Source organism: Phalaenopsis equestris, unplaced genomic scaffold, assembly GCF_001263595.1.
Source record: "Phalaenopsis equestris unplaced genomic scaffold, ASM126359v1 Scaffold229100, whole genome shotgun sequence".
In the NCBI taxonomy this organism is placed as follows: Eukaryota; Viridiplantae; Streptophyta; class Magnoliopsida; order Asparagales; family Orchidaceae; genus Phalaenopsis; species Phalaenopsis equestris.
This window is the reverse complement of record NW_018247073.1, coordinates 109242-128264: the sequence shown is the minus strand read 5'-3', so window position 1 is coordinate 128264 and position 19023 is coordinate 109242. Positions and strand designations below refer to the sequence as shown.

Genomic DNA, 19023 nt, shown 5'->3' with positions numbered 1-19023 from the left:
GGCGATGATGCCGATGACGGCGGCGACGAGGAGGATGGCGGTGAAGCCGCCGATGGCTGCTTTATTTACCATGTCTTGTTGTTGGGGAGGTTGGGCTCGATGAAGGATGAAGGGGGAAGGGAAGGGAGGATTATATATACTGGGTTTGTTTGGAGCTGGCAAAAGGTTAAGGATGTGGAGGGGAGTGGTTTGCGAGGGTTTGGGAGTTTCTGGTTGGTATCGAGGTTTTGGGTAATGATTGGACCGCTTCTATTTTTGTAGATTTAGTTTGTACAGATGAAACGATTATGCGGGAAATCCGGCCGTTGAATTTTGAAAGTTATGCTGGTTTGGTTGATGATTATCATGATTTGAATATGAATGAAATCCTTGTAGAAAGATAAGTCAAGAGGTGTCATATACTTTGTGCACGAGCTTGGCAAGTGGAGATTAGAATGAACTTGTCAGGTTGTGTTCGAGATGTATTTGATTATTAGTTAGTCAAGTTTAGAATGGAAAGGGAAGAGGGCTCGCCAGTTGTGTTTAAGATAGATTCGTCAAAATGCTCCCGAAGAGACTCGTTAGTTGAGTTTGAAATATTTACTCGCAAGAAATGCGACAAACTGGCTATGAGACACATTTATTGATTAAGCTCATGAAGAACTCGACCATATATTATCAAAGGACTTGCCTCTTAGGTCTAGGATCCAACCCTAAACCAATCATCCCTTCTATCTATGGGCACAAATTTTATGCCTATTGACTTTAGTAGATGGCTAACCCTACAAAAAACTTAAGCACCTTCTTCCTTTGAGTTTAGATGGACTCAACTTGAACTCTAGCTTATCAAATAAAGTTAGAAAAATAATAACATGCTCATTGTGAAACCAAGGAAAAAAAAAAGAAAAAACAATAGTTCAGTTAAGCCCAAGTCAAACCTTAAGCCACTCTAGAAGTCCCGTAGACCTAATGAACCAAAATTAAATCTAAGACCATAGGTTCTATATAGTTGCACTAAACCTCCCCTTGGTTTCTCCCTTGAGTCAAGGAGGCTTCGTTAACCCTCTTTGACCAAGTCATCCCATAGTCACCTTGTCTGACCCAACCACTAAAATCATGTAAGTTTTTTGCTTAAAATTTTGATTTTTAATGATTCTAACATGCCTAAGGATTTCTAAGGACAATTCTTAAGTTAGTCCAAACTACATATTTTCATATAGCTAAACTTACTAGAACAAGTAACCAGTTATTAACCTAAACCAAAATAATCTAATAATGCCCCATTTTGGTTTCAAATGACGCTAATGAGCCTAAGATAAAATTTGAATTCATCCGAGCACAACTATGGATCGGTCAATCTCCTTCAATAAAAAGACCCACTGATAATTTTATGAACAAAATTGAATCAAAGTTGAATTAGGCCAAACACCTCCTTAGGTCACACCATAGCAAACAAACTTATTTCTATGGCAATTGGACCCCAATTTGCTATTGATGGGCAATGACTTTTAATGACCTATTAAGGCCCCTTTGAGCCATTTCAACCTAAAAGAATTTTTAAGGAAATCAAACTAGTCTAACAATATCTTAAGATCAATATATCTAATCAAGTGCAAGCATAAAATCATTTGAGCAAACTCAAATTCAATGGTTCATAATCAATATTGAATCATTAAGGTTCACTTCTGACAACTTCACTCAAATTAGCTCCAATTGAAAATATTTTAGCCAAAATTTTTCTTAGATTCAGAACTACTCCTTAGCTTAACCAAATACAAGCTTGTTGACATCACATTCGATATCGTATTGGTGGGGTGTCTAATTGAATGTTGCGGGACTATATTTTGCTCACTCACTGTCTCCCGTGATCCGAGGCATCCATTAGAATCATTGTGACTAGACTTATATTTGTTTTCTAGTGGTAGTTGGATTAATGAATACATTAGAATTCATATCTAAATCGGATTTGAGGATTAACTAGAGACATTAGTATGGGCATAGAACATTATCTAAATCGGATTTGAGGATTAACTAGAGACATTATTAGTTTGGGCATAGAACATGTCCATCTAAATTCTTTTACTTCCTTTATCTGGCCTTGTTTTCTTCAATCTGGTTTAATAAACCAGTTGATGAATGGATGATTTTAGACTACCTTATAACTATAAGAGATGCATACTTGGATGATTTTAGACTACCTTATAACTGTAAGAGATATGGTGATGCCTGAGGTTGGTGCTCCCGAGCTAATATATTAGGGATAATTGTATTCATGGGATTAGACAAGATAAATATATTTAAAAGTACCCAATTGATTAGTGAAGTGATTCCATTAGAATTGAAAGTAAAAGTAAGGAATGACATTGAAAGTAAGGAATGACAGTGTGATGAGTTAAGGGAAGAATTGACCTCATTTATCAAGTGTGTTTGTGTATGTGTTACAACAATATAAAGGACTTAGGGAGCACATAAATATATTTCTATGTTGATACCGGTTATGCTAGTTAGACTTTTCTTTAGTTTAATTTCATTTTAACATATTTTAGTTTAGATTTGCTTTCTACTGCAAACTGTTCTATCCTAAGTATATTTTCAAATGTTTTGATAGACAACAGTGGTAGAATGTACTTTTGGGCTGTGATTTTTCTTTCTGCTTATATTTTTGTACTAAATGATATACATGTTAAAAATCAAGTTTGTGGGGAAGAAAAATTTTTAAAACTTAACTTTATTTGTCCCCAGTAGCTTGTATTTAATTTGATATCACTTTTAAAATGGCTTGTGGTATGTGGTGTTACCTTAAGGTTACTATAATTTTGATCTTTGGAATGTTAGAAAAAAAATTAGTTGGGATTGTATGTGAAGAAACTATTCTAGAGTTAAGATATTTTGTATGAAACATTAGGAAAATAATGTTGCTATTTATGGTAGAAAGGAGTTGAATATTTGAAATGCTAAGATTTTTATATTTACACTTTATGAGAATTGAGCATTTATTGAAACCCTTTTCAAACTAATACTTACACTTTTAAAAAGTGAAAGAAAGTTTTGAGTTTTGAACTTTAGAAAGAGAATAGTGAAATTCAAAATTATCAAAGGTCTATCGAGATATAGTAATATTCACATAAAAGAGCAAAAAATAAAAAGATCCTGAAAGAAAAGGAAATGAAAAGAAAAAAAAAAGAGAAAGTAAAAAAGAAATGAAAAGTGAGGAGAAGTTTGAGGAAAAGCATAATAAATAATTAATTTCACTTGATTTTTTTTTAAATGAAAAGACTTAGAACAATCTTAAGCTTATTCTTATTTCAAAAAAGTATTGGTCAAATTGGTATAGATAAAGTGTTTAAATTCTATTTTCAAACTTTTTAAGAATCTTTAGTTTAAAAAGTTTCAATAATTTTTGAAGTAAATAGAAAATCAAGATTCCTAGGTTGAATATGAGATATTCTTACACCCTAGTACTTGGTTGATTTGCTAGAAATTCTCCTAAGTTACATTATAACATTTCTGAGACAAGATTATAGGAGACTCTACTAAAATTCACTACCTCAAATCAACAAACTTGGTTTTTAAAGTTATAGTGACTTGATGACAAGGGACATTTAAGTTTGAGAGAATTGACATGACTAAATATGTGTAACTTTTTTATTTACATTTTATGCTCATTTTTAGTGATATTGTACTTTAATAGAAGGTATTTTGCATGTTTTTGGTTTCAGGTACAATAGATGAAGTTTTGGGAAAAAATGGAGTAAAAATGGTGCAATTTGAAGTCAAATGGAGCAAGGAAGAAATTATTGACCTGGCGCATTTTGATATGTCTTTCTTTTTTATTATGTTTAATTTTCTTTACATTTATCACTTGTTTTTTAATGAAATTGCAATTTAAATAAAGGTTATTTTCATGTTTATATTGCAAGTATAACACTTAGAACGGATTGGAGCTGAAACAGGGCGAAATGGGAGCAAACGAAGGAGCTGCCAACAAGGTGGCACCTAGGCACCCGAAAGTTCCATCGTGGTGCCAATCCCCACCTAGAAAAAAGAAAAAGATGGCGCCTAGGTGCCATAAACAGTTGTGGACCCTAAGGAGTTATTATGCAGATTTTGACACCAGGAAAGGTACCTTTTCACATTTTAAACTTATGGAATCTCTAGGAACGCAGAGAGGTCATAAATAGGAGTTATGATTTTGCTGGAGAAGAAAAGCCACGAACCACCGACCACCTTGCTGGAGGAGAATTGCCGCCAAATCACTCGAGCTTGCCGAAACAGAAGAGGGAAGGGAAGAAATGAGATTCAGTCGCAAGAGGCGGTATTTTAGAGCATTAGCGTCAGCATTTGAGTCAGTCAATGCCTACTCTAAGAATTCACTTAATAACATCGGTAACTCCAATGCAAGGCGGACGCTAAAAGGCATGAAATTCTTTCCAACAATTTATCTTTCACATCTAACATCGCTCGACAATAGGCGGACGTAAATTCAAAGCTAATATTGCTTCCGCAGTAAGTCTGACACAAAATATGACGTAATCAATATATTTGCTGTAGTAAGTATTATTCAAGACTTCTCTACTTTGTTTTGTTTTCATAGTTTGTAAAACAAATAATATTTGGTCTTTCTAACCATAGGATATAATTTAGAAGTCATCAATAGAAATCTTAGATCAAGGGAACTCAAGTGGATGGCCATCTCTTGTGAGATTTTAGGGTTGATGCAAAAGGCACTGATTAAATCTTATCAGAAAATCATTCATGCATCATGCATGAGATATTTTGATCTTAAGATCGAATGGCTCAGATTCATTATAGGCATTAGGTCTTTGCATTTAAAGTGAATAGCCAATAAAGATATGTCACCCAGTCAGTATTGACTAAATTTAATATAACTAAATAATTAATTAATTAATTAAAATCATTAAAAATGGACAAAACTTCCAAAATTATAAGAAGTTGAATATAAACTTAAAAAATTAAAATAAATATGATGGGTAATTAGTGAATAGAGAATGATTAATGAAAATAATTCCATGGCCTAATTTTAATTTGACATAATTTAAATAAATAGTTAAGGAAATGTAATAAATAATCAATTAAACATAAATAAGGACCCTTGTTTAACTTAAAACTTCTTGGAGATGTTCTTTATGTCACAATTAACTTTTAAAAAATTCATTAAGAAATTTTTAATCATATTAAGGGGTATTATAATTTCTAGATAATTTTTCATACTAATAAGATTAATAAATTATTAAAATATTTTAAAAAAAATCACTTAGCCTAATGGCTTATGCTTAAAACTTACATGGTACTCAATCTAGAGCCTAGTTAACTTTTTATGCTTTAAAGATAGAATCTCCATTCTTAGTAGCTTGATTTGGGTCAATGAAACCACAAAAAATAAAATATGAGACCAGATAAAGATCAATTAAATAAAATTTACATCAAATTTTTCTTAAATTTATACTTTAAATACCAATTATTATTCCAATAAATTCTAATAGGCTTAATAAGATGATGCACTATATATCAAACAGAATTGAACTCTACCCGGCCAAGAAATGAGCTAAGAATCAATCTTGTCGTTTTTTCTAATTTTCATATTTTTTATAGCCTTCTTCTAAAGTATAAGAGAAAAATCAAGGAACTAAACAAAAAACTCTAAGAACAAACTCACCCAAGTAAAGGGCAAGGAGATGAGCTCCTCAAGTAGGGTTTAAAATGAACTCTTCATGTTGGGTTTGAGATAAGTCCACTAGTTCGATTTAGAGAGGAGACACTATCTATTTGAGCTCAAAACAAGCATGCAAGGAATTTAGTAAGCATTTGCTTGCTAGGACTGAATCGAACTCACTATTTGACTATAGGGGACACATCCAAAGCTCACAATGACACATTCAAAGATTAACAAATGATCTGCAGGACTTCCTTAACCTAGATAATTGCTCGATTTAATGAATTATTTTATAGTCACCACCAAAAAATTTAGGGATTTATTCGAGTTTGATGGTTGATCTTCACTACGAGTTCGAGATTGTACTTAGGTGACAAGCATTTTCTATCTTTTCGTACTCTTATTATGAGCACATCTTAATATGTAGCACCTTTACAACGCTCTAGACTTGTTATAATTTTCTATTAAATCATTTTTTTTAATAGAAAAGCATATCAACATAACTTGTTATAATTTCCTCAAAATTAACTAGAGAAGAAGAAATGAGTTTAATGAAAACTTTGAAGAATTATAAGAAAGTCTTTGAATGGACAATTGTTAATATTAAAGGAACCAGTCCTTCAATTTTTATGCATAGAATTCATATGGAAGAGAACTACAAACCTAAGACTGATCCTCAAAAGAGATTAAATCTTGTTATGAAAGAAATGGATTTAAGAGCTTTATAACCTAATTTCTCATATTTAAGAGCTCACCTACTTAATAAATTCATTATTTTACTTATTTTATTTTTTTATTTTTATTTAGTAGCCCTATACATATGGATTCTCTCATTGCTATGGTCATTTGGATTTATAAGAAAAAAAAAAATGAATTTTGCAAAAAAGTTGTTTTGCAAAGAACCAAAAACATATATTTCCATTGTTTATTCTCTGAGCATGAGATTCTCATTTCAAATGAAATGTCCTCCATCAATAATCCATAGAATAAGTGTTAGATATGTAAATACATAGGACATGGGTGGTATGTATGTAAATACTTCTAAAATTTTTTAAATATTATTATAGTGTGGTTATTATATTTCATATTTAAATTTTTTTTAAATTAGTTTTTATTAACTTTTTAAATTATATGCTAAAATCATTATGATGTTGATTATATAAATATTGAGATATTTATTTTATATTTCAATATATTTTATAAAATTTATTAAATATTTGTATAATAAGTAAATGATACTTTTATACTATAAGATAGGGCCTTAGAGTATTACTTGATTTAAGATAAATTATGACTATATTATATTTTTCTATAAAATATTTTATTTGGATATATAATGTCTTAAAATCGAAATAAATTTTCTTATTATGAGATTTTTGTAAATTTTTCCCCCAAATTTATTTGATTTGCATATTGAATTCAATTTACAAGGCAAAGAGGGCATTTAAAAGCTCCCTATTACTTTTAAAATGGGCTTTAAACAGGCTTAAATATGAAGAGAAGGCCCATTTTATGTTTTCTATGATAGGGAAGATGAATATCCTAGTCAAGCATGGTGATGATATGAAAAATCATGGCAATATATGTAAATTTTGAACATACTCTATAAGAAAAAGCTCTAAAACAGATAGAAAAAATGATGGCTTTTAAACGTTGGAAAAATTATTATAATTGCCGACGGTATTATGACTTTTTATGTTCTTGGTTATTTGCGACGACATAACTACAATATATGTCGTCGCTTATCAACAATATTTTATTTTTTGACTGTTTTTAATTATAATCAACGCAAGAACCTGTCGTTCACAAGCAAATATTAAGCAAAGAGCTTTCGTATGTTATCTTCAAACTCACCTTCTGGTGAGGTTTTAACGAAAGCATTTTATTATTAAGTGACGAGAATGACCATTTGTAATAGTGTTAATAACTTATAGAATAAAAGCCATTTATAGGGTCATCGGTACTTATTCTATATCCCGCTCGAAATCATCTCACTCCGGGTTTTGCCCTAATCTCTCCTCCTGATCTCTCGTCTTCTCTACCAAAAGCCCTCGCCTCCTCATGTAACCCTTGCATGCCCCTCTCTGTTTCATCCAAAACCATCACCCTCGTCCCTGAAACTCTCGCGATACAGTCGGAAAAGGAGCTAGCTGGAATGCAGCGGCGGGATCGCGACTTACAGTGACCGAAAACTCCCATTTTTCTCCTCCTTTCGCTCCTCTTCTATGGTTAACGACCGAGGAAGGTAACTTGTTTTCTTCATTTTCTTTTCTATTTTTATTTGCATTGAAGAATGTGTTTAGAATTTAGGGTTTAGCAACTAGGAGGTTGGCCAAATATTTTTCTATTTCAGCTGGATTACATCAGGGATCGTCATTAAGCACACATATTTTTGTTTTAGTTATGGATGCTCTTACTAGACATTTACAAGAGGATGCACATGGGTGTATGATTTTCACTATAATATCCTTCTTGTGGATAAGATTAGAGAAAGAGTTTATGAAAAACTAAAATTATGGAAGTCGAAATTAGAGTAAAGTCATTCATTTGAGTAGATCTAGAACTAAATAGTTAAAACGTAATTTTAGTAGCAGTAGCTCTCGTGGCAGAGTTGCAACTACAGGTGATCAAATCATTTAAAAGGTGTGAGCATTTTAGATATCTCGGTTCTCTTGTTCAAAGTGATGGTGATATAAATGAGGATGTGATTAATTAATAGATTTCAAGTTGGCTGGTCGAAGCGGAGAAATGCATCCAACTTATTGTGTGATAAAAAATACTGCTTAGACTTAAGAAAAATTTTATAAGAAGGTGGTAAAACCTGTAATGTTCCATGGTGTAGAGTGTTGGCCTTTAGATTAAGGGGTTGTTCAATTGAAAGTAGGATTTAGTTTGAATTGGTTTTAATTAATCTTGCAAATCCGGAATTATCAAATACAGAGGCACGTTCCAATTCCAAAATAGGATTTAGTTCAAAAAATGATAATCGTTTGGAAATTGATTCTGAGTTTGACTTGCACATGAAACTCGAAATAAAATAAAAACGTCGAGGTATGAGCCAAAATTTTATATCAAATTTATTTGAAACATACATATCAAACTTATTTGGAACCTACATCATCTCGACTCAAAGTCGGATCATTTAATATCTTAGTAATGTTAGTTCTATCGAAGATCATTAAACGGTCGAACATTAACTAGTAATTGAATAAGATGTCTCCCTCTAATAATGTATGTCGTTGTAGCTATAACAGCCCTTTCACGGATATATTTGTTTAATATTATGTCTCCAATTGAAAAGTCAATCATAAACTCATGTATCCTCGTATTCACAAGTTTTAAATAGATAACTTACATACCTTTGAACGGATTCTGAGAATGAAGTATTTCATATGATGTAAAAGTTTTGATTTCTTCCTCCAATGTGAAATCTAATTGCCATTTTGAAATGAGAATTTAAATTCCCTTTGAAGGAAGAAGTTACATCATATGAAACACTTCATTCTCAAAATTTATTTAGAGGTGTGGAAGTAATCTTGTAAAAGACTTTATTGAGACAAGAATACTTTGGGTGATCACGGGATTTACACATTTAGAGAAAGTGTGAAAGAAATATACTCGTGAAAGAGATGTTGTAGATATGGTGACAAACAAGATTAGAGATAAAATAATAATTAATAGTCACATATTATTGATCTTCAACGGCCCTAATAGCCTCAATAGGCTGTTAACGTTTTGATTTCAAGCTTAACTATGTTCGACTCTAAAGAAATCTGATTCAAAATTAAAATTAGTCAATTTTCGAGCGATAATTATTATTTCATATTAAGAGAAAGCAATTACGATGGTTTATTTAGACTTCATGATGTCTCTTTCTAATATTGTCTGCAATTGTAGCTACACCAACCATAGCGCAGACTTATTTGTCTAGTATTTTGTTTCTAAGCGTAAATATAATTATAGAACTAAACATTCTCATCGTTGTAGCTTCTTACACGATTGAACACACACTTGGAAATATATTCTCAGAAAGAAATATTTCATATGATGTAAGAATTTTTACTGCATCTTCCAGTGTGAAGTCTAATTTCCATGGTTATAATGGAAATTCACTTCGAATCGCATCTCCCCGCTATTGTTGGTCAATCATTATTATGTCATACAATCTACCACCTGTGATGTGCATGAAAACCCCTTTCTTCTTCTTAATACTAATTATACCTGGTCTCAGTAGCCCTAAAAGGAGGATTGGTGTATATTTGCAGACGATGAAAGATGAGCTGCAAATTCTTTAGGAAAAAGGTGTCATGAAGTACGATGTCTCCAAAAAATAATAATTTTCTGATGAAAGCAACATTAATGTGGATAATAAGTGATTTTTCTGAATTTGGGATGTTTGTTGGGTGGAGCACCGCATGAAAGTTAGCCCGTCCATATTACATGAATTCATCTATGACATTTACGCTTTAGCATGGAAGAAAGAATTCATGGTTTCTCTGTCATCTTATTTTTCTAGATGTTGAAATTTCATTAAGAACAATCATGAAAGCATTCAGAAGAAGCAAAATTGATAAATCCTCACTACCTTTAAGAATATCTAGGGAAGATATAATGCAGATTGTTAGTGACATTCAAAAGATTACTGTATAACCTAACTTTTCTTCATATCTTCCGCCCAAATTTGATGTCACTCATAATTAGAAGAAAAAGTCAATTTTTTTGGATCTACATATTGGAAAGATAACATGATCAGACACAATTTGGATGTCATGTATATACAAAAAAAATTTCTTTGATAATATCTTCAACACTTGATGGATGTTAACAAAAAACAAAGGATAACATGAATGCCAAACTTTATTTGAAGGGGATATGCAAAAGGCAAGATTTGGACTTCCAAGTAACTACTGTTGGCAAGCTCATTAAACTCAAAGCAAAATATTTCTTCACTTTTTCCCAGTAAATAACAATTTGTGAATGGCTTCAATCACAAAAATTCACGAGTGGGTTTTGAGTCGTTGTATTGATGTGGGTGCTAGAAAAATTTTTGGAATGAAAAGTCATGACTATCATATATTTTATAAAATTTGATGTCAATCGCATTTCACTGTTTGCCTAGCGAAGTGCTTAATCCATTGATTGAATTCACTGTGTACTTTAGGCAACTATGTGCAGCTTGTTTGAAGCTTGACGACATACGCCAGCTAGAAGCAAACATTATTGTAACACTTTGCAAACTTGAGAGAATATTTATGTCTAGTTTCTTCGACTCGATGAAACATCTCCCCACACATTTACCCCACAAGACATTAATTGGAGGTATAATATAGTACAACTAGATGTATATGTTCGAGAGTTAATTACATCTAAACTATATAATTAATCACTCATTTATAAATAATATTGGTAATTTGTACTAAGCAACATTTAATTTTTAAAATTTTGAATAAAATGAAGATAACTATGAAGAATAAGGTTTGGCCAGAAGGATCGATATGCGAAATATATTTACTTTAAGAGAACGACATCATGTTCTTACTATTTTGCGGAAGAAGAGTCCACAAAAAAAAACCATTCTGTCTGGTGCCACCATCAACCATTTTTGTCTTCCAACAGTTAGGTGAAGCATCAGAGAGGTGCAAATCACGTTACCTTGATGATCAGGAATTTCGAGCAGCAACATTTTATGTTCTTCTTAATTGTGACGAAGTACAACCCTTCATTTAGCAAGAAAATTTTCATTATAATTTTTAAGTGAGTTATCTAAAAAGTGTCTTGATTAACTATTTCAAAGATATTTCAATGTGAGAATATTTTATTTGTGGATTTATTAAATTTAGTTGAAAATGATGACACGAGCTAGGATTTTGAGAATAACATCCCCCAATGGTTTAAAATGCATATGGTTTAAAATTGACATATTCATTCTTTATGTGACAAGAAAATTTTCATTAACATTATATTTCTTATGTATATAATAATAGATTCATGATTGGAGAAATGGTGTGAGAGATCAGGGGTTGATAGATCTTGCATGGGGATATATGTGTATCGTTTAAAATCTGACAAATTTATAATATAAATTGGTACATGTTTTATACAAGAATCTGGTCCAAAGGAAAAAAGTCTTTTAATTCTAGCATTTTTGCTAAAGGAAACAGTAAGTCGGACGACGAGATAGACTATCATGGGATTCTGAAAGAAGTTGTTGAACTATCTTATCAAGGCTCTATTGAAAGAAGTGTATTCCAATTCAACTGTACTTGGTTTGATCTTATTCCTAATCATGGAACAAGGGTAAATTGACTATATAATATCACAGAAGTGAAATGGAATTGAAGATATGCTAAATTTGATTCTTTCATTCTAACCCGATAGGAAAATCAAGCTTAATATCTTCGATATCCACATAGATTAAGAGATAACATTACTTGGGTGGTTATCAATTCGAGTAAACCAAGAGCCACCATTAATATCTAGAATAACATTGAAACCACCCGTCAAAAAACTGAAATGACAGGTTTCTATTTTTCACTTAATACAACCGATGAAGAGCTCAATCTAGAGGTTGCTAATGACAAATAAGAAGAAAGTAATCTCTACGATCAGACGACTTCAAAGATTCTTTTGAAGAAGAATGTCGAGAGAGGCCAACCCTCGCCCTTACCCCGACCCCCACCCCAACCCTTAACCCTACCTTCACTTTGACTGCAGTGGGGTTGAGTGCATTTGAGGCCCACACTGCCTCTACCATGCAGGAGTAGATAGGCAGTAGCTACCACATCAAGCATGTTGACAACACTTGAGTTTTTTTTTTTTTTAAATATTGTCAATAATCTTTTTCTTAATTGAATATAAAACTATAAAATTATTGTTTTAAGGTTCTATCCACTTGACTCAGACTATTCATGTCATTTAAGATATCATTCGGAGCAAGTATGACTCAACATACTTGTCATGGAAGGAGATCCTGGTGGTCATTCGAGATCCTTAGTTTCAGGAGTTTGTGGTAAGTATCATTCACAAATAACTTAATTTATTTTTATTTATTTATCAATCAAACATAATCTCCGTAATATTTGCAGAAACAATTCTTCTGACGCCACAAGCATGAGGTGCACATTCGGTGCAACTTCAAGCACAAGGGCAATCGCTTCCGATACATGTTTGGCGATATCCGAAAATCACGACAACGTACTCTGTGGCTCAGAGAGGATGTTTTTGTCACATTGCTTAGGATCAGGGATGTCCTGAACTACAAAAGAAGAGGGAGCAAGTAAAGCAGAACAGATGGCCAGACAGTAGAGGCATGAGACCCTCCAAGTATATTGGTGGGGGCGCTCCCACAAACAGAATACAAGTGGAGGCTGGTAAGATTTCTTTTATGCTATAGGATTTTCTATAGTTTGAACATGTATTTTAACAATTTTGTTTTATGGACAGGTTGTGGAGATTGGACAAGGTCCCTCTGCCACTAATGTACATGAGCACACCCACAGGAGGTGGTTCGACTAGTATTGGATCGACGATAGATCTCATGCGACCTAGGTAATTGACGAGCTAAACCTGTTTGGTATTAATAAATGTTAGCACTAACTAAATGTGTCTACTTTTGTTTGCAGGAGAGATTCCAGTAGTTGAACGAGAGCCAATCCCAGGCGTAGGAAGGTATTAGGATCTGCGAGCGTGATCCTTCCAAGTATGACATGTGGAGGGAATAAGAAGGGTCGAGTCTACAGGCTCGGGTGGTAGTGGTTTGCCTACGACGCTCACTCCTCCACCAGTACATCTGCAACTTCTACCTTTACCGCACTATATGAGAAGATCTTCAAGCATGTTGCAACATTCTCTGCCGAGATGGAGACCCGCTTCTCTCAGATGAAGTCGGAGCGGAAGGCCAACATGGAGGTCAAGCTGAAGGCTGAGTTTGATTTCTTCTAGCAACGGATGAGGGAGCGTGGCAAGACAGCGACAATATTGGAGGAGGAGGAGGCGGTGTAGAACGATGAGAATGAGATTGATAAGATAGAGGAAGAAGATTAATAAGTTTTTTCTTATGTTTATGTGTATTTGGACATATTTTTTTTTGGTGTGAACTGTGATGTACATATTTTAGAGTAAATGCATTTTTTTTATTTCATTATTTGATTGGAAAATTTTCTGTTTGACAACTATGTATTTTAATAAATGTTTGGAATTCTATATTAAATGTTGTGATAGCAGATGTGGTAAAGAAAGAATCTGCCCCTCCCTTATGCTATAGGTTTCCGCGGGTTACCGTTTATTTTTGCGATGGTTCCAAATTTATTTGTAGGCAAAACCGATGGTGAACCAATGAATATTTTTACCGACGCATAATCGAACATTAATTGACGGCTCAAGGTGCGTCACAAAAATACGACGAACGAGATAATTTTCCGATAATCAATGATTTTGCCTATTTAAAAAAATTAACGGATGCGACACTTTTCTGACGTGTATGATGTCGCTATTACTGGCGAAAGAACCTTTTGTTATACGAAACGAGGATTGTCGGCGACTCGAATTTTCTTGAAAAAAGCTACGACATTAAATTATCGGATAACTGTCAATAAATTTATACCGTCAGAATATCGGTCAGTTTTGGAATTACTGACAAGCGTTTTACCCATGAGCTTAAAACGACAGTAATATTAAAAACAAAGGTTTTTCTTATAACGGATTGTGGCTATCGAAAAAAGCCTAAATTCCTGTAGTGATAAATTTATTAGTTAATGTTTAAATCATTTGCTAACACTTTCTTTCAATTCAAAAAAAAAATCAACTCATCAAGAACTTGCCAAAATACTCATTCTTTATATTTGGTCATGTTCAAATAGATGATTAACTCAATTTTTTTACTACTTGGCCTGATTGATATATATAGACACGCGCGCGCGCGTGTGTGTATATATATATATATATATATATAATGAACAATATTTAATATATCATAAATTAGTTGAATTTTGTCAATGATTTCATCTACTATATATATCCGTGTGCGTAGGTATACTATGTGTACAAGCATGTATATGCTTGTTATGATTTAATATATTTTAGTATGTCTATATGCCTTTATTTGTTTTTTTAATGAAACTAGATTTTTTTCAATACTAATGTGAAAATAAGAATGGACAAAAAATACAAATACAAATATCTGAAAAAACTAATAATAGTTATCTTCCATATGGTAATCCACAACTATCAAAAAATCTAATATAAGTTTTATTGAAATGTATTCTCTTCTCATGATTTTTATTTCCATCCCTTTTATCATTTCAAAGATAGCTTTCTGAAATACAATATAGAATCTAAGGGATCATCTTCTTCAAATTCAATACTCTCGGAGATAAAATTTTGCTTTTTTTCGACTCTCTTGAGATTCAGGAAGCCAGTTTGTCCATTGTTTGATGAATTTATGCTCTAGAAGGGTAAGATGAGGGAGAGGAGAGAGCAAATCCAAAAATATGATTTGGACCATAAGACATAGAATATGAAGAGCTTAATAAATATCTCTTGATCAACATTTTGATTTTTTGTTGAGCAAAAGATTAAGTTCTTGCATGTAGGGTATAAGTGGTGATAAATAAGTCATAAAAAGCAATTTGTGCTTGTCAGAAAAGCTTGAGAAAGAAGATTTGATTGTGCTAAGGAGCAGCTATATATATCATTGAAATTATTTTGAATGTGACTTTTCACTTGTCTACATAATATGTTCATAAATTCTAATGATAGCGAATACAAGTCTTGCATGTATGTATCCATAAAGATATACATACATACATACATATATATAGCAGTAATCATTGAAAATTGTCAGATTACATAATATTTTTTGGCAATAAATTCATTAAGAGTATTTTCGAAGAACATTTTTGCAGTAGTAATCATTTTTGTTGCAGTTTAATATGTGAACAAAAATACAATAAGAACTTTTTTTCATGGATATTTTTGGTTAAAAATGTTTATTTTCCTCTAGTAATATATATATATATATACATATCACACAATTTCTATGTATTGACATATATCTACCCCATAAAATTGATATTTCTAACACTAGTGTCATAAAAACATGCATAAAAATATGCATTTAACTTTATAAAAGTTAATAATGATAGCATTTCAGAGGTGATATCAAAACTTGAAAGTATTATAAATACAAATAATAGACAAATACATGAACAACAACAATAAAAACAAAAAGCTACATGAAACTCCAACGTCAAATCAGCCGAATACCACCAAAGCAAACACTGCCGAACAGCATAATCAAGCACTGCTAAACACCAAATAACTCCCTCCCCCATCTTCGGCGCCAGCATTTGTAAAATGCTGACATCTCCCAACAGTCCTTCATACTCCTGTCGTCAATAAAATAGAATACTTTCAATCCAGGCCACCTGGAAAGACGCCACATGTCTCATTTTTCTTCTCTTCGATGACACCAAACTATAATTACATGACCAATGTGATGGGAGAAATGTGCAGAATTTCCATTTTTATGAAATTGGCTTGCCAGCAGAGCTCGGATTCTTGCACATTATTGCGAAGAATCCTAAGTAATTTACATATTCTGCGCCCGTTTGTTGGCGAGGCATTTGATACTTGTGCTCTCCGTTGCGCCACATTTAAAATGTTTCTATACCTTTCTTGCAATCCTCCTTGTGCTTTTATTATGAATTTGTGGGTTGAAGATGTAAATATGAAAATTTGGGTGATAGATATGTAAATATATGAGAATTATGGGTCTGCTTAGGACAGCTGTTGTTGATTATTTATAATCTGTTGATAAACAAATTATTCTGATAATGTGTTGCTGTTTGAGATAGTTTATTCAGAACAACTTACTGACAGCTGTTGTTGGATAAATGATCTTTCTGTCCCTGTTTGATTACCAGGATCCTTTCATCTTCCTCTCCGCCTTGGACCGGAACATCTGTTGATAAACAAATTATTCTGATAATGTGTTGATGTTTGAGATAGTTTATTCAGAACAACTTACTGGCAGTTGTTGTTGGATAAATGATCATTCTGTCCCTGTTTGTTTACCAGGATCCTTTCATCTTCCTCTCTGCCTTGGACTGGAATATCTTCCTCTCCGCCTTGGACCGGAACCGGGGATGAGGGGCTGGAGGGTAATACGCTCGAACGATACGCAGAATGTCGGGTCCGAAGCGTGGCCGGGAATAATGAAGGATACGCGTCGAGCGATTTAATATCGCGATTCATACGCGGCTTTTCTAAAACGCCCACCACGCATATAAGCTGCCCCAAACGAGCACTATGTGACATGTACGTAAAGTTTCGTTTTAATGAAATTAGAGCAGGTAGAAAAGAGTTGTCGATGGATTATTGGATTGGTAATATAGAATATGATATTAACGTATCAGGTGTGATTTATTCAATTATTCAATGATTTTGAGGGTTTGTTTGGGGATGTGTTTTGTGAGTTATGGCATTACTTAAATGCCAAATATGCATGAAGTGAATCATTAATGAACTAATTAAGCCCCACTCTCACCAACTTTGCCTCTCTCTCTCTCTCTCTCTCTCTCTCTCTCTCTCTCTCTCTCTCTCTCTCTCTCTCTCTCTCTCTCTCTCTCTCTCTCTCTCCCTTTCTCTTTCTAGAAGAAACACTCAATTATTTGTCCTGTAAAATGGAGTAATTATTTATTGCTAAATAATTATGTGTAACATGAAAGGTATAGCATTCGCTCGCTTTCTATTTTGTTTTAACCTCCTCCTTCTCTCTCTCTCTCTCTCTCTATCTCTCTCTCTCTCTCTCTCTCTAATTATTTCTCTCTTAACATTCAATTAGTAACATCTAAGTAATATTTTTTGGCACTAATGAAAGGTCTTATAGTTGATTATAAATTATTTTTTGAGTAAGCCTTAAAATTGTTTCTGACTATTTATATGGGTCAGTTTTAGTCTCAGAATTTATACAAATGTCAAAATAGTTTCTGATTATTTTAAAATTGAGCTCTAGTAATATTTTACGGGGATTATTTCAGCACTGACTTAAAATTGAGCTCACGGTTTGGAAAACACATTTCGACAGCTTATTCGAAAATGCGGTTGGGTTTTTACACGAAACACAGGTCGCGGGTTGAACCCGCGAGCTGCGCTTCAGGATAAGTTGCTTATCTGGATAAGCACAAGCTGCCCCAAACACACCCTAAATGAAGGAATGTACTTTGTTGTTGCTTATCTGGATAAGCACAAGCTGCCCCAAACATATCCTAAATGAAGGAATGTACTTTGTCTACTTTGTTGACATGAATCATCTGAGTCAAGACCTATGAAAAGATTATTCTGATTAATTTAATTAAGTTCTCGTATATTGTATCTATTTTAAATAAAATTTTATGATTTTGAGACTTATAGTTATAATGAGAATTAATTTCAAAATATGACTAAATATTAAAATACAGTCGATAAGTTATGACAAAATTAGAACATTTAATTGCCAAACTAGTATTGTAGCTAAATCGTTTAAGAAAAAAACCATTTTTCATGGTGATATAAGTTTTAAATTTTTTTATTATATCATTAATAATAAAATTAAGTCTACGAATAAAAAATATTTTAACGCAACAAACTCTTTTTTTTTAAATGAAAATAAAAGTCATTAATTATTAATTAATAAAATAAAAAAGAAATATGTTTGATATTTTACCAAATAACCATTATATGTGCATGTTGTGGCTGTCACTAACTATGGGAAAATATTTGCGTACATAAGACGTACGCAGCACTACGTACGTCTAGGGGTTCAGAGGGTGCATGGGGGTTATATCGGGGTTATACCCCTCTGTAACCCCCATGTAACCTCTTTGTAAACTATCTGTAACCTACAAATGAGTTCCGTGTTTCTGTAATTTCATTGGTACAAATAAGTTACACGGATGTTACAAGGGAGTTACACGGAGGCTACAGGTGGGTATAACCCGGATATAACCTCACTGTACCCCCTAATTAATCCTTGACGTACGCAGCGCTGCGTACGTCTTATGTACGCAAATATTTTCCCTAACTATGAGCGCTGCGTATGTCTTATGTACGCAAATATTTTCCCTAACTATGGGTCAAAAATCTTATAAATTATTGCGAATATTTTGTAATTAATTATAGTCAATATCAAATTTAATCTTCCTCGCTTAATTTATTTAAAAAAAAATGATTAGTCGTGTGGGAAACCTCATCTAATTTGGCTGTTTTAGGCTGTTGGTGTGAGGAGCTGGAGGTGGGACTCGATTGGTCTGGGAAGGACATCTCTGCTGTTTTATTATTATTTTTATTAACACAATGATTTCCAATCAAATATTTTAAAATTTTAAGCTATT

At 32.9% G+C, this 19023-nt stretch overlaps 1 protein-coding gene across 1 annotated transcript in view; it reads right to left on the bottom strand.

Annotated features, from left to right (window-relative positions):
* LOC110038015 (putative pectinesterase/pectinesterase inhibitor 22) overlaps positions 1 to 16969 on the bottom strand; it is a 31248-nt gene extending 14279 nt beyond the window's left edge. The window contains exon 1 of the mRNA XM_020742771.1: positions 16727 to 16969. Coding sequence (XP_020598430.1) covers positions 16727 to 16969 — 243 coding nt within the window. The remainder of the gene's footprint in view (positions 1 to 16726) is intronic.
* Between the last annotated feature and the right edge of the window lie 2054 nt (positions 16970 to 19023).